This window comes from Cottoperca gobio, chromosome 15 (genome assembly GCF_900634415.1).
Source record: "Cottoperca gobio chromosome 15, fCotGob3.1, whole genome shotgun sequence".
In the NCBI taxonomy this organism is placed as follows: domain Eukaryota; kingdom Metazoa; phylum Chordata; class Actinopteri; order Perciformes; family Bovichtidae; genus Cottoperca; species Cottoperca gobio.
Window position 1 is genome coordinate 5,873,083 of NC_041369.1, and position 17,216 is coordinate 5,890,298.

At 41.1% G+C, this 17,216-nt stretch overlaps 1 protein-coding gene across 1 annotated transcript in view; it reads left to right on the top strand.

Moving 5' to 3' along the window:
- Nucleotides 1-13,476, top strand: part of ttc7a (tetratricopeptide repeat domain 7A) — a 50,431-nt gene extending 36,955 nt beyond the window's left edge. The window contains 1 exon segment of the mRNA XM_029449860.1: nt 10,693-13,476. Coding sequence (XP_029305720.1) covers nt 10,693-10,911 — 219 coding nt within the window. The 3' untranslated portion in view covers nt 10,912-13,476.
- The last annotated feature ends 3,740 nt before the right edge of the window (nt 13,477-17,216 follow it).

The window sequence follows — 17,216 nt, forward strand, 5'->3', positions numbered from 1 at the left end:
GGGGGAGATTATTGAAACATTTTATAATTATATTTATTTAGTATTTTCAGTTTCATAACATAATGATTTTCATTTAATTCAGTATAATACAGAAGTGTTTGAAATGTTATTTATTTTTAGAATGGAAATAGTTTACCTAAGTTTCCAATGGGCAAATGTGCTGCCTCAGCCTCCAGCAGGAGGATTGTATCTGTCTTTGACTCTTGAACTACTGCCGTGTTAGTAAAGATCGTCGGAGTACGGTCACATAATGTTAGTATGAAAGTGACAAGACTTTTAACTTTCTTCTTTTACTGACTGATAAAGATAACTACATATATTTGTTTTATTCTTATTCTAAAATATAGATGGTAGTTTTTGTTCAGTAATGAGAGACATAGGACTTCATCACAAGAAGCATACCTTTGAAGGTAACATGCTTTACTTTACACTTTCCATGCATACATTAGTGCCTTTGCCAGATACAAAAATCATGACCAGAATGCCCCAAATTGCACCATCTGCAATCATACGCAGAATGTGTTCATAGAGATCATTTCAAAGGACTATAAAGTATGTTAGCCTCATATCTAATGTACCCTAGTAGTAAGTACAGTTCATTTCTGGGAAGAAACAGAAAGGTTAACTGATGAAATGTGCACCTTTCTTTTGTTATTCATCTTAAATTATTAGGCTAGCTTGTTATTAGCTGCTAATAATAGCTCTTAAGTCGGCAGTAGCAATAGCAGCTGCTCAAAATCATTACTCTTAGAGCCGTACTCTACTGTGTCAGGTGTCAGGATTGTGTTCATTGTAGTCCTAATTATCACATTAAGGTTCAGTCGTATTTTGAAATTGGTTGTGGGCAAACTTCAAATTTCAGAAAATAGAAACAAACAAACGTTTGGTCCAAAACCAGAAAATGAGAAATACTGCTCTCTGTCTCCTGATCACTTCCCCCACATTTCTTTCATCTGAGCAGATCCTCTTCTCTTATTTCCGCACTAGAAAGATCTTCTCTCGCCCACTTCCACCCACTCACTCGCTCAGTCTCTCTCCCAGTCTGTCTTCCAGATGATCCACTGGATTAACCACAGCTGCTCTGACCTTTGAACTTTCTCTGTTGTCATACTGAACCGACCAGAGAGGGATATTCCCTAAATCGAGATTTCGCCCGACACACACACACACACACACACACACACACACACACACACACACACACACACACACACACACACACACACACACACACACACACACACACACACACACACACTCAATGTCTGTGGTCTCCATAGTGACCATAGATGTGCTAGTTGATATCTTTTTGAATTAAATACTCCTTGTGACCACATAAGGCTAATGATCTTGCTATTACTGTGCACTTTAGTATGTGTGTGTGTGTGTGTGTGTGTGTGTGTGTGTGTGTGTGTGTGTGTGTGTGTGGATGTGCAGTCCCATGGGGTTTGACAGAGGTACCGTCTCTTCCATATTTGGCCTGTGGGAGAACCAATCCCAGGGGGTAAAAAGTTGAAACAAAGCCAGCTGGCAGTGTCCTACTCTGGTTCTCTTACAGGGCAGATGTGTTCTCAGTCAGAAAGTGTGTGTGTGTGTGTGTGTGTGTGTGTGTGTGTGTGTGTGTGTGTGTGTGTGTGTGTGTGTGTGTTGTGTGTGTGCCTTCCTCCATGGATTTGGCGCACATGTGGACTATTTGGACAATTATTTTGTATGCATGTACTTGGATTAAGTCACATGGTGTAACCCAAATACAAAAACACTACTATCTGGATATGTTTTGGAATATATATTAGACATGTTAATGGGGCAGTGGGATAAATACTTGCATCTTTGCATTGTGATGGAGCCTAAGTGGGACAGTGTGTGGGACATTTTATTTGGAGCGCTACCTATATTTCTGGTTTGCATCAGCCCTGCCAGAATACAACCTACAGTTGCTGCTACATGTACTCTGTGGCTCTGGATTCATGCATTTATTTTTATACTGTATCTGCGGTGGACACTTTGTGTGCCGGTGGCCCATTTATTCTGCTGTGCCTTAAGGGGAATTCTGAAGATATTCTTAGTTGATATTCTTACACTTGAGCTATTATTCTGCAAAAGTACATACTGTTCTTTCCTTGAGTGTCCTCAAGATCTTTTTTTAAGTTATTAGGGCTGCACATACAAAAAAGATGTACTCCTGCTGTGGCTCCACAATGAAATCCTTCTGATTTTCTTTTTGGGATATTTGTTTGTTTGTAGCCACAATCTGTTCTTATTTTGTTAGAACCCATTGAACTCTGGGATTCAGCTATGTTTTCGAGAAACATTCTAGAAGTGATCGAGAGCACTCTTACCGAGATATGAAAAAAGTATTATTTTATTATTTTCACAGTCTTATTTAGGTTTAAGACAGCGTTGCATAGCCTCAACTAAGCCCACCAGAGTGGAGTGAAGTTGTAATTTTCTCCACGGCAGAGGAGGAAAGGGAAATGTGAAGGGAAACCCATAACTGGAAGCCATACAGAATCTCAGTAGCCCCTGTGGTGTAGTTCACCGCACAGCTCTACATATTAGCATCAACTGTGTCCACATTGTTTTTGTGTGTATGTGTATCAGACAGTGACTCACAGCTCTGGTCAGCTGCTGGTATTTTTGGATGGATGAGGGTGTGGGACTTTGGCATGCTGTGTGTGCGTGTGTGTGTGTGTGTGTGTGTGTGTGTGTGTGTGTGTGTGTGTGTGTGTGTGTGTGTGTGTGCTAATGGTTAGCTACAGATTTATAGTTTAATGTCTCTGTCGTTACAGTCCACAGGTTAAATCTAAGCGTCTATTTCGTTCATCTATCACAGTATTAGCAATGTCAGCTTTTACACATTTGTCTGTCTGTGCTGCTAACCTCATTATTGTAAGTGTTTGGTTGACACGTGTGTGTATGTGTGGCATGTGATCGTGCGTGTGTTTATGTGTGTGTGTGTGTGTGTTCTGATGGGTAGCTGATCCTGAAACACGGCCCTGCCTTGCTTCCGGCGATGGCATGAAATGAATCTGACCCACTCCCAACATCCTCCACATATCATCCCTCCTGTTCTGTAGCGGAGCCTGCTCTGAGTCACACACGCACACACACACACACACACACACACACACACACACACACACACACACACACACACACACACACACACACAGGCCAATAGCACACACTCTTAACTTTCTCCTCTCCAACAGAAGCATATTCATACACCGCTACACATATGCATGTATACTCTCAAGGACGAGGATTTGTGCTCATTGAATTAATCGCGTTCCAATTATCAAATGCCCCCCCTCTCTCTCTCTCATCTTCTCTCCCTCTCTCTCTCTCCCCTCTCTCTCTCTCATCTTCTCTCCCTCTCTATCTCCCCCCCTTTCTCTCATCTTCTCTCCCTCTCTCTCTCCCCCCTCTCTCTCTCTCTCTCTTCTTCTCTCTGTGAGGATGGGGGTGGTTGTCAGCTGATTAGATAATGCAAATACATTATTTATAACACTTTGCACATTCTTTCTGCTTTATGGGATTGCCTAGCAACCAGGGAAATATATTCTATTGAGCAAGACCTCTGATAACCACGGAGAGAGAGAAGATGTGTGTGTGAAAAAATATTGGGGGGGCAAATAGAGAGACGATTGGGAGTTGGCTGGTGCCTCCGTTGCTATGTATGGCTCATCTGAGCGCACTTATTTTTTCCTGTTTCTTTGACACCTCGCTCTCTTCCTCTCATCCCCCTCTATCTCTACTCATTGTTACCAATTTAGCTCTCTCGCCGCTCACACTGCCTTCCTTGCTTTCTTCCTTTTCCTTTCCTCAATGGCTCCTGTATCCCCCCCTTCCTTTCATTCCTTCTTCTTTTCCCTTCCTGTTACTATATTCCCATTTGAGTGTGTACATGAACGTGTGCCATGTTGACTTATACTTATACTGTTATATATTTATATATCTGCTCCAATCCATAAAGAGGTAAGAATGTACTTTGCAATGCAGGAATTTATTCAAGATGCACTGTTATTTCTTTTTATCACAACAGGAATGTGTACACATAATTTGCTGAAAATATCTGGAGAATCATGTCCACACATTGTCTGGAGTTTCCCTTTCACACATGGAGATTGTCCGTATCAAATGTGTGTCCGTATCACTTTGAGATGTGGGTCAATCACGTTGTTTTGACGTGGGGACTTCATTTTTAATTCTAGTGGAGGTCCTTAAAGTTTCCAAAGATGCCAAATATGTCAGGTTTATTTTAGGGGAATGTCTATAAATACACAAAGCATCCACAACATTTCCACTTGATGGAACGATGCAACCATAAAAACACTGAATCAGGGGTTTCAATATTTCACTCAGTCTATACATCATGTAGCTACAATGAAGAGCTGGAACAAGCTACAATGAAATATGTACAGTGTGATACTGTCAGGCAGATGGAATGAAATAATTGTTCCAATTGTATAGCCACTTAAGAAGTAGTTTGAGAAGATTGATACCTCTCTTATGCCTGTAACCCTACGCTGAATATAAATCTACAGACACGAGACAGTTAGGTTAGTTTAGCATAAAGACTGGATGGGGGAGGGGGGGTGGCAGCCTCTGTCTAGCCCAGTTATGCCGATCAACACCTCTAAAGATCTCTAACAACACATTGTATCCAGTCTGTATGCTAAGCTAAAAGGTCAAACTATTACTTATATATAAAAATAGGGAAAATAAAACAGGGAAAGTGTGTATTAAGGGGTTAATAAGAAGGGAAAGTTCAAGCCAACATGACCGAGGTAAAAGGCCTTGGCTCACTTCTCCCTGCCAGCTAAACCACTGATGGGATTAACGGTTCAGGTAAAGGCTCTCTTCCTGGTTCAATGGCAGGGCATTCGGCCACTGGGTTACTCTGTGTGTATGTGTGTAGTAGATGTTAGCCTCTAGGGGTTCAACAGACGGCTCTCGGATGACATAAACATGACCTCTGGCAGCCATATTGCATGATTGTGGAGTTTATGGACCTGAACCATGCCATGCACACACTTTAACTTCTCTAAAACTAAATAACAATGTCTAACCTTGTATTTAAACTTAGATGTTTATAACTTTATTCTCATTTTCCAGCCTGTCTGGTGACTTCAGCTCTTAGATCTGTAGTCAGCATGGCAGACAACAGCAGATTGCAAGTCTAAATTAAGAGTTTATCTGTCTCTACACTGTCTCGAAGACATTCATTTCTAGGAACTCATCCATATGTCACAGATTGAATTAGTGTTTATCTCATGTAAGGATGTATCTAGCTAACCAGCAGTCTGGTCAATATCTGGTCAGATCAGTTTGTAGCCACAGCCAATCAGACATTTATTTAAAAAGCCTATGCTTTTAATCTCTGCGTGGCTTTATACATTAGCTGGATTTGCATTCTGTATTTATATACAAATTATGATATAATGAAAAGTGTTATGGCTCGCTTGAGGCAGAAAAAAGGTTTTTGGTAATAAAGAAGTTATCCAATAACTGCAATCCCCCTGATCCCCCTCTGTTGTAGCCTTAGCTGTAGTTGATACGTTATAATATTACTCAATATTATTTTTGTCTTTTTACAGCATGAAATATGAATAATATCAACTGACACTGAAGAACAAAAACAAATTTCCTCAATCAATTCCATAATCAAATTTCTGTTGGGTGTATTTGTTTGTGACATTTAGGAAGCTTTTCTCATTCTCGTCAATCTAGCGGATGGAAATACGCTTACTTAAACGTTGTGTATTGTTTGCAGTGTTTCAAAAGTTTGCTTGAATTTAGCTTGAAAGATGGATGAAAACACCACTGCCCACTCACTTGGTTTGGCTCAGCTCAGTTCAGTTGTGCTTTAATGGCACAACAAGAAAAAGAACCTGCACTGCCAAGCACCATGGGATCAGCTGAGGTAAAACTGAAGACAGATGGCTCGGAGTAATTAAAGCAAAACCGATAGATAGAACCCATTTTATCAGTGTAATGCCAGAAATGCTCAGAAGCAAACTAAATGTTCTTGAGCACACATTTGTTCACTCACTGCCTTTCCTATTAGATCACTCTCGTACTTTCTTTAGACATTGTGTTCCTTAATGTGCCATTCTTACTATTTTTCGGTTCTCATACCAACTGAAAACCGTTCTCATATTGCCTAAAACATCAAACAGCTTGTTTAACTTTCTCTGATACCCTTTAGTCTCAAATCTAAAGGAATAGTTCAACATTTTTGGCCAATACGCCCTTGCTTTTCTTTTCAAGAGTGAGATGAGAGGATCGATGTCAATCTCATGTATGTGGGTTAGGTACCAAGCTGAAATCTGGAAGCTGTTAGCCTAATTTACGATAAAGAAAGGAAAACAGCTTACCATGTCCAAAATCAAAGAAAAAAAACATCTAAAACCTCTGAAGCTGATTTACATGTAGCCTATCTAGTTTATTTATCTCATACATAAGTTAAAGTTGGAATTTTTTCTTAGCGAACAACAACAAGCCCAGTTCCCAGTTCCCAGTCCTTTCACAGTAAAGGCCTGGTCACACTAGACCAAGGGTCGGCAACCTTTACTATCAAAAGAGCCATTTTGCCACCTCTTCCACCAAATAAAATGTGTCTGGAGCCGCAACACATATTTCATAACACAGCTTAAGTTGTATATATAGTTATACTATATTTGTTGCATTTATGAAATTACAGAAAGAAAAAGGAAACTGTTGAGATTGTATTGTTATTTTTAATTGTTATTAGGACAACACCAAACTCTTTTAGCGGCATCAACTAAATTATTTCTTCCTGCACCACATCAGAGTTCACATACCTGCATAACAGCGCTGTCTGTTCAACATCATTCACATCACTTGACAAGTGATTGAATATGCTTCAGCTGAATTGATGTCCTCAATTTACTGTTTGGTGATGTTTGTTGCCATTTTAATGGCCTTGTCCTTGACGGTCTTTGCAGAGAGAGACATATCTCAAATTTTCTGAACAATCTGAAAATAGATGTTCTGATATTTTTAAGAATGCTTCTTTCATGTATTCTCCATCTATGAACGGCTTTCCACGGCGTACTATCTCCTCAGCGGTCACAAAACTAGCAGCAGTAGATGAGTTTGAAGATTTCATCCATTTCTTGAAATAATATTTGCTCTGCTCCGCTTTCAGCAGAAGCTCGGTACTTTTCGGCAAATGCTGTGTGTCTGTTCTTGAAATGTCTTTCGACACAATTTAAAAGCAAGTAAAAACAAATGTATCTGTCCACGCAGAATTAAACTCTCTATTTTTCTCCGAGACTTTTATTTATATTTTTTCATCCATTGTTAGCTTACCGAGTTAGCCGGGGGTCGGAAACTCAAGATTAGCTACCTGCAGGGAAAGGCGGCGCGCCCGTAGACGCAGGAGAATGTGACGCATATTTTAGTGGACGAAATGTAAAAGTTAAATGTATTTCAGTGTCACAATATCACCTCGAACTCCAAGATAAGAGGTGTTCCGTTTGAAAGATTGTCCACTGTGCAACTAAAGAATACATACAAATAATGTTATATTTCCATGTTTCTGTTTGTCAAAGCTTCAGGGAGCCACTGCAGAGGGGTTAAAGAGCCACATGTGCTCCTGGCAGACCCCTGCACTAGACAGTGACACAGGGAAATTAATCTGCATGTTTTTGTGAATATGTGGTTCTAGAAGATTGGTGACATTAAGCTAACTGCTCGCAGGGCTAGCGTTAGCATGATAACCATCCTGAGTTTCTTTCTATGTTCTCTGTGCTGTTTACTCCCCATGTGTTCTCAGTAATCAACATAATTTCACTATGACATAATTGTCATTAAGTCACTCAAGTGTGGCACAGATGGAAGGGTGTGTGTGTGTGTGTGTGTGTGTGTGTGTGTGTGTGTGTGTGTGTGTGTGTGTGTGTGTGTGTGTGCGTCTGTGTATGTGTTATCCCACTAGCCGACATGTTTATGCTAGAAACATTGGAACAATGTAACTCGATGTGAGAAGAGCACAGACAGTAAGATGTGGAAGCTAGTGGCCAAACCAGCGGCAAGAAATACATCATGCACCTTCGAGCATACACCCACATGCTCACACATACACACACTCATATAGACACACACACACACACACACACACACACACACACACACACACACCGTCACCCTGTTTGCACATCCTGTAACAAGTTTTCTCCGTACCCAAGAGTTTCAATCTTCCTCTGTTTTTTCCTTTCAGCAGCATTGAGGAAAAGGAGAACAGAGGAAGGGAGAATGAGAGAGTGTGTGTGTGCTTTTATTGAAAGTTGCATCAGAGCCCCTAGACAGCTATGTGAATTTCAGCCCAATTAATCTGGAGCTTGTGAGCAGAGACTGCATAACAAGACTTGTCTGTCTGACCTCAGGCCAGCACAGTGTGTGTGTGTGTGTGTGTGTGTGTGTGTGTGTGTGTGTGTGTGTGTGTGTGTGTGTGTGTGTGTGTGTGTGTCTGTGTGTGTGTGTGTGTGTGTGTCTGTGTGTGAGATAGTCAAGTAAGGCAAGGGATGATATTGTGCAAGAGAGGCTGCCTGTTGTCACCTTGAGTGTGCATGCGACACTGATTGTGTATATGTGTGAGTGTGCAGTATGTTTGTGTGTGAGACAGATTTGACTCAATGCTGTTGGTCAGTTGCGTGACAGCCTTTTCTGCGGGGCTCTCAAACACACCGCACCCCCAACTGAGCAGAGCTCCAAAGAGACAGAACACACTCGCACATTCACACAAAGTTCTGCATGACCTTTAACTTGGTGACAACAGATATCATCCATGATATCCTTCCCTGTCTCACATATATACTTATATTACACACACCCTGACAGTGTACACTTATTTTTCCTATACATGAGGTTTAACAACCATTTATTCAATTCATATATCCATTCAGTTTACTTGAAATGTCAGTTATATTCTTCCCGTTGCTTCCTTCCTCGGATTTTTACCCCACACACATACACACATACACACATACACATACACACACATATATATATATATATATATATATATATATATATATATATATATATATATATATATATATATACAGTATACGATCATACAGTATGAAACCAGTGAGTGTGGAGCTTGCATGCATACCCACCACTCTTCCTGGCATAGCCCTCAGCAGTAGTCGCCCAGCACGCCACTGCAAATTAAGACTTTGGATGAACGTGTCCTGTAAAGGAACATACCAATGTCTTCCAATGTTTTAGGCAATTTAGCGCAAACTGTGTAAAGTCATTAATACCCTACCAAACATTTCTTTTTAATAATATTTAGTAGATTTTTCTGCCTTTTCAATATCAGTAACAAGTTTCAACTAATACGTACCTTTCCTAGTTAATTACTTATATTAAGGCAATCATTTTCTTGTATTACAGGTTTTCTTAAGTGTTTAAATATGCAGAAATCGCAAATAGACAAAGTGTAGTAATATAAAACACCTAAATGTATATTTTGGATGTTTTTTTCTTCTCATTATTCTGATGAAACACCAACATCTCAACTGACAAGTGCATGAAAAAAGATGTTGTTTTCCTGGGTGTCTCACCTTAAAGGGGACATATGATGAAAAAGCACTTTTTCAGTGCTTGTGCACATACATTTAAGTATCTGGAGTGCTACCAACCCACAAACTGAAATAAGACAACCCCGTCAGTTATGTGTGGGCTGCCAAGGTCAGAAAACATGGGACTCAACAAGCCATTCAGATGTGGCCCCCCTTCATATTCAGGCTCATTAGAATATACCACCCCCCAACTTAATATCTTCACTCCATGAGAATTACCTTTGAAAAGGTGCCCCCTATTCTAGCCTATTAGAGCAGACTTAAAGAGACAGGTGCTAAAATGTGTTTCAGACAGAGGGTATATTCAGACTGACAGTGTGATTAATGTGTTTATTGAACATTAAAGCATGTAAACATGTTCTAGTGGAAACCCCCCCCACCCCCCCAAAATACAAGTATGAACCTGAAAATTACCAACAAGGTTACAGTGAAACAATAATGTATCTTTGACACCAAAAAATATTTATTAAGGGCTATTTTTGCAGGATTTAAAACCTTTCCCTTCGTCTGAAGGTAGAAAAAGCCCAGTTTACCAATCAGAAATGATGTGTGTGCACTAGTACATAACGTGAGTGTACTTAACTTGTCCCTTTGAATAGCAGTCTGTCCTCCGACCCGGGCGGGATAAACACAACATCATCTTTCAGCAGGGGACTGCTCCTAATCTCACGATTTGTGGATTTTCTCCCTTCAATTGTAAAATCCCAGTATTAGATGACTGTAGTAAAGTGTAGTGCAATTGGTTGTTGTTGTTTCTGAGTTGTTGTTTTTTTGTCGTACTTAACTGTCCACAGGACAGCAGGCATTATAATCCAAGATTTGGATTTTCTGTAAAACGGCACCATCTGTTTACTTGATTTTATGCTATGAAAAATGTTTTAATGGTAGATATTTAGAACAAAAAAAAAAATATATATATATATATATATATATAGCAATTAAATAACACTTTCTTCCATTTAAACCACAAATCCTCCTTTTCTATTAATACTTTGGAATTGACCTAACTATGCTATAGATATATATTAATGCAGAATGTTTTATATTTCCCTTCTTTTTTATCCATCTGTCCATTCAGGGCCGTCTGCTGGTGAAAACCGGGCGCGTCCACCTCGGGGAGAAGGTCCTGCGTGACGCGGTTCAAGTCCACAGCACCTCCCATGAGTCGTGGAGCGGCCTGGGCGAGGCCCTGCAGTCTCGGGACTCCAGCCAGGCCCCCGACTGCTTCTTGACAGCCCTGGAGCTGGAGGCTTCCTGCCCCATCCGGCCCTTTACCATCATCCCCAGGGAGCTTTGAGGGGCCTGGGCTGGGGTGGAGGTTTGGGTTCGAATTAGATAAAGTGAAAAGCGGTGCTGGGTGGAAAGATGTTCCTCAAATGAAAGGTTTGACATTTTGGGAGATTTTCTAAATGTAACGAGCAGATTTGAGTGACATCAATCTTCTCATCTAACTTTCAACAAGAAAGTGAATACTGTGAGTGTATTTCCCAAAATCTGAAGTATACCTTTAGCAAATATGTATTCAATACCAGGGCATGTAACACATTACCTTTTCCCTTTCAGTAAAAATGTAAAAAGTCTCAATGACATTTTCACCCTCTAAATCAGTAGTCCAATCATCCCCACAATCCTTTTCCTCGTGCAGCATATGAAATCAAAGACATTTATATTGGTTATCAATAATGTTAACAGAAGTATTCAGATTATTGCAGATAACGGAGCAGTGTGTAGAGAGTATAATGTTATAATGTACGTACTGTAACAATGTACATCTCCTATGGAGTTATAAGTACAGAAGTAATAGCTCTTTTGCAATTAGTGACAAATGAGAAATATTTATAATAATCGTTGGGTATCAATTTAATGGTTCATAAATTGCAGAGATGTGCTGGTTACATCTTGAGATAGAAGGTATGTTGTTTTGTTACATGTGGAAATGCATCGATAAATAGATATATAGATAATGTATTATCGGCTGTCAGCAGCTCCACTTCATCTTTATTTAAGCCTTTGATGTATTTTAGATGATCATCTTGATTGACACAGCTTTCATGTACACACAAACTCCCCCACCCTCGCCTCTTCAAATGAGAGCTCATATATTTTCTAGCAGGGACAATCACATATCATTCCATATATCATTATTATGTACGTGTGTGTGCCTATGTGCATGCATGTGTGTTTTCTTACAGTATGGGTTTATATTATCATGCATGTGTGTTTGTTTTAAAGCATCACTCTGGGGTGTTATCAGTCCCTGTTTGTTCTGTTTGTACGGTACAGTAGGCGACTCATCCGCTCATAGTGTGTGTGTTGTTTTTGTGTTTTTTGACTCATCTGTTCGTAATGCTCTCCATTATAAACAACAATGGCTTTTAAAAATCACTGCTGAATGCCGCGTCTTCACCTGCCTTGTCATTTGTGACTAATGGACATCACTTCCGACTGCCTAAACACATTAATGTGAGCCGTGGGACTGGGCTGCCGTCTTATGTAATACTGCCAGCACAGTTTTCTGCCTCCAAACTCCCTCCTCCTCCCCCTCCTCCTCCTCCTCCTCCCCTCCTCCTCCTCCTCCTCCTCCTATCTTTCTCTCTGTCTCTCCTTTTCTATCTCCCTATGTCTCTCGCTCTCTCCCGGCTTGCCTGATGTGATGTGATGTGGCTTGGTTGCCTAGCAGCCATCCCCTTGTTTGAGTAACTGGGGAAGCAGAGAGATATCTGGTCTGCTGAACTACACATACACAGACAAGACACACACACACTCTCTCACACACACACACACACACACAGCGAGAGGCAGATAATGCCCCTGTTGTGTTACAGGTTTGACAGTGTGTGTTTGATGTCTGTTGTTACCATGTGAGCCAGCTGTAATCAATGTCTCAGGATGGTGTAAATTGATTTGTGTTATGGGAAGAGTTTTTGCTCTCAGTAAAATCCCCATTTCTTAACCCTCTCCCTCCCTGCAGGGCTACAAGCGCTAAATCTTTTCTTAAAACCCCACAATCGCCCACGTTCCCATCACTCCCGGCATGAAAATCCCCCATTCATCAATACTTCGCTCTCCGTGCAGGAATTATTGATCACTGTTGCCTCTTTTCTGCCATCCAAAATTCTATTTTTACTTTTTTCCCTCCTCGCTCGCTGCCGCTCCCTTGTTCCATCCTCTCCTCATTAGCGCCATGTGTGACACCTACACAGGGGCTTCGGGAGATGAATGGTCTAATCCCTGTGGGTAAGGAGTGAAATATTACATGGTGTGCTCACACATACACACACTGACAATGAGAGGCACACGAACACATTGTGTTGTACGGTACAATGCTTAAATACACACACACACACACACACACACACACACACACACACACACACACACACACACACACACACACACACACACACAAATGCCATGGTCTTGACAGCTGTGGTAAAAGGAGACAGATGAATGAAGGAAGCGGCCTGCTGTAAAGCCTCTCAGAATGACAACCTGCAGAGGAAGCTCTATGCAATAGACCGAGTGTCACCACCACATACACATATATGCTGTATACACACTTGGGATTAATGAGCAGATCTTTTTCTGCGTCATTGTGATGTCAGAGCACCGAGGCGTGTCGCTCTGGTTACGCCCGAGATTCACAAAACTGTGTGTGTGTGTGTGTGTGTGTGTGTGTAATATGAGGGTCTACATGGAGCAACTGGTGTCAAGTGTTCAGGTACACTTACTGTACATGTATAGTTACCTTAGACACACACACAACCTCCATACACAGCATGGATGATACTTATTAAGGTTGTATTGTTTACCTTGGTGTAAGGGTGGAGGTCGTGTGACATGGATGTGATAACAATGTATATTGATACAACGTAGTAAATGATTAGCAGGTTCCTATATTTATTGTTGATAAGCTTGATAAATCAATAAACTGCCCAGTATAATACAGTGGCATGTAAATGTTTTTTATTGATAAGCAAACACAATAAACACATGATTTTCCACCACGGACCCTGGCGATGGAGACGGGTCCCGACGCCAGCAGGTTGGCCCAAGCCTTGAGCTCTGCAGTGGGATGCTAGAGGATATAATTGCGATAGATTATATATTATCGTTAATTTGTAATGATAATATAACAGCATAATAATGCAAGTACACCCTTTCAAAGAGCGATGCACTTTTAAATCAAGAGAATATTCAAACGTCGGAATTGAACCACACAACCAACAGAATAAATAGAAATAAACTCTTGTGCAAGAATTTCATTTAAATAAATATTAAACATTTAGCTCAAAGGTATAGCAAGTCATTCATTCCTTAAGAGGCAATATACTGCCAATCCAGTTTCTCAATGATTAGGACCTTTGTTAACAAAAAGAGCAACGTAACAACATATTTGCTTTAAGTTCGATCTAACAACAACAACAACAACAACAACAACAACAACAACAACAACACTCTCTCATTCGTCTTAAACCCTTAAACTCCGCTAAGTTGATAACGTAAAATGACCGAGGTCATGTCCATATATTGTATAATAACTTAATCATGGTGACAGGCCTAATAACAAACAAATAACTGACAATCAAAGGTGGTGACCCCGTTGAGTGAGGTGTGTGTGTGTGTGTGTGTGTGTGTGTGTGTGTGTGTGGGCCTGGTATTCAGGTCACGCTGGCGTGTGTGAATGCCAATCCTGCAGGGGCATATGGAGGGCATGGGCTGGTTGGTGTCGGTGCAGAGTGCCAAGAAGGAAACCATAAACCATCATTGTGATGTCCAAACAAGGCCGGGGAGTCATGGATGGGTGAGGGATGTGATGGAGGTTATGAGGATCCGATGTGGTTTCATAATCTCATTTATAAATAAAATGACGTGTACATAGGTCATCCCCAAGGGGCAAATGTGTTCCAGCAGAGCACATGTTGATAAAGTAAATACTCTATATTCTCAGAAATACTTTGATAAACAAAATGTTGTATTCTGGCATGACACGAGCACTTTCCAAAGATTTTCATAGACTTACTTTATAGCTGCTGTTTATAGTCGATGATGATGTTTATGGCTATGACATGTCATCTTCCTTAATCAATACCAGAGGAGAACGATATGAGCAAGTCTCAAGCCTGAACCTTCAAGTCTAAAGCAAGTCCCAAGTTACTGTGGTAAGACTCAAGCAAGTCACAAGTCAAGTCGTATGAAATTCAGATGATCTATTCCAATTTAAACCGTCCCAAAGTAAATGCTGACCGAACCTACATTGACAGCTGAATACAAATGTCATTATTTTTGGACAAGCTCCCTCCATGATGGATGACTCGTGTGTTGGCCTCTTCTGATCTGCCGCGTCCTAACAAGTTGCCAGGTTTGCGCGTATTGCACTAAAAATCACCCAATAATGTTTTGAAAGCAAAACATAACTTCTCAATATCTAGAGAAATCTGTCTCAACTCTCAAGTCAAGTCGAGTCGAGTCTTTTATCAATGTCAACCTAACAAGTCTCAAGTCAAATTTGTGACTCGAGTCGGACCACCTGCAGTCGATACAGGCTGTAAAACAAATGCATGATCATAAAATCCATGAGTGACGGCATGTAAGTATAATCAGTAAAAGTATTAAAAGTAAAAGTACTGAATCCAAAAAAAAATCATATTATATAATTATAGTTATACTATTATATATTATATCATTAGATTGGTTTGGTTTGTAAAAATAAGAAACTCACAAACTTTTCATATGTTTTCTGTGCAAAAAATCTTAATTTGTAAAGCAACAGACAAAGCTGTTGTAAAAAAGCCCAATATTTCCCGCTGAAGTAGTGGAGTAGAATTAGAAGTGGCAAGAAAAGAAAAGACTTGGAAGAAGTAAAGTAAAAATACCTCAAAATTGGACTTAAGTACAGTTAAGGATTTAGTTACCTTTGGACAGAGCCAGGCTAGCTGTTTTCCCTGTTTCGAACTCACATTGTTGCCACACCACCATCAGCTTCATTTTTGGACTTGTTCTGATGCTCATTTATGAGGTTGGCATTGCTAACCGTGCCTAATAACACAGCAGTAAACAACAGCTTGGCCGGCTGTGTGTTCTCTCCCATCAATCACTCCAGCTCACCTGATCGGCCTCCAGCGCTATTGGTCCTCTTCCACACACGCCACAACAGTGCCAGCACCATTACCCACTTGAACAATGACCCCCTTGTTCGCTAACAGTCGGCCATTGGAGCTGATTAAACTTTTAAATGTCATTTAATAGAAGCGTAATGTTGCTCCGATGCGTCTGTCAGCAGCTTGAGGGGGGTAAAGGGATACCTGCTCACCCTCCGGGTGTGTCACACTGCCTGCTAAATTCCTCAGCTGGCCAGTCATCACCCTCAGTGTGGGACGTGGTGATGAGAGTGAATGTGACCTGGATTTAAAAGGGACACGAGAGAGCAGCACCTCTGAACCTGCCACCTCTTTGTTTGACCTTCTTACTTGTGTCTCTCAAGGTGCTCATGTTATACAGCGAGGGAGAAAGGGAGACATTTTAGTTCAGCACAATGTAAATGACAAACAAAGGCTTCTCTGTTTGAGGGTTTGTTGTTTGGCGACCTTGTGCTGGGACTCAGCAACTGATAATGGCATGTGTCCCACACCAGTATTGGATTAATGGTCATTTTACGTAACTTCACATTCTTGGGAAATTCCAGCGGTCTGCCTTCGTCATCATTCTGGAGCAGGGTCAAATTTTCTCAGCATGTTGTCCAGAGTTAGCTGTTAATTTGACTGTGGCCCAGCTGTAGCACTGAGTAGCAGGCTCACCTGCTGTTGTAAACTGCCAGAAACACAGATTTACTCCAGACCCCACTGATGTGCTGCACTGCTTCTTGAATGTTGACCGGATCTCATTAAGCTGTTCCCGAAAATTTAAGTTGATATTTGGGCTGCTGGTGCGACCTGACCTGACACCAGATGTTCTCATGACCTTTAAATGATGTAATTCCACTGTGCCAGCACAGCTCACATCTTAGATCCTACCTAAACCGCCTTCTTGACAGAAAACACTACCACAGATGAAAAGATATTGTGTGAGGGTAGGCTTTGTGCAGAACCATCCTGATAATGTTCTCTGCAGTGTTGATGCAAGGTCCATTTCCAACTTTTAATAAAGGTTTAATTTAAGGAAGTAGTAGCCCATTGAACCTTTAAGAAGTGAGAGTATCTGTTTGCAAGAATGTTTTCAAAAAGCAAAGGATCACAAATGCATGCGTGTGTGTGCATTCATTGCATTGTGCGGCTGCGTGCATGCTCTTTGAAGCAATGTGTCGTCGACAAGGGGGGAGCTTGATTGACAGTGAAAGAGCGGGTGCCTGGCCGTGCCTGTGGTCGAGGCAGGCTGTGGGAGATGGAGGGTGTTAAGTCGTCAGTATGAGGCATATGTCAGAGATCAGTGCTGGACTGTGGAGATCACTGAGATGAGAATGGAGGAAGAGTGCTGGGGGTTGAGAGAGAAAGAGATTACCGGGGGCTTGGTGCCTTGACCACAGGCAGAATGGCTGCTCATCACACACACACACACACACACACACACACACACACACACACACACACACACACTCACACACAT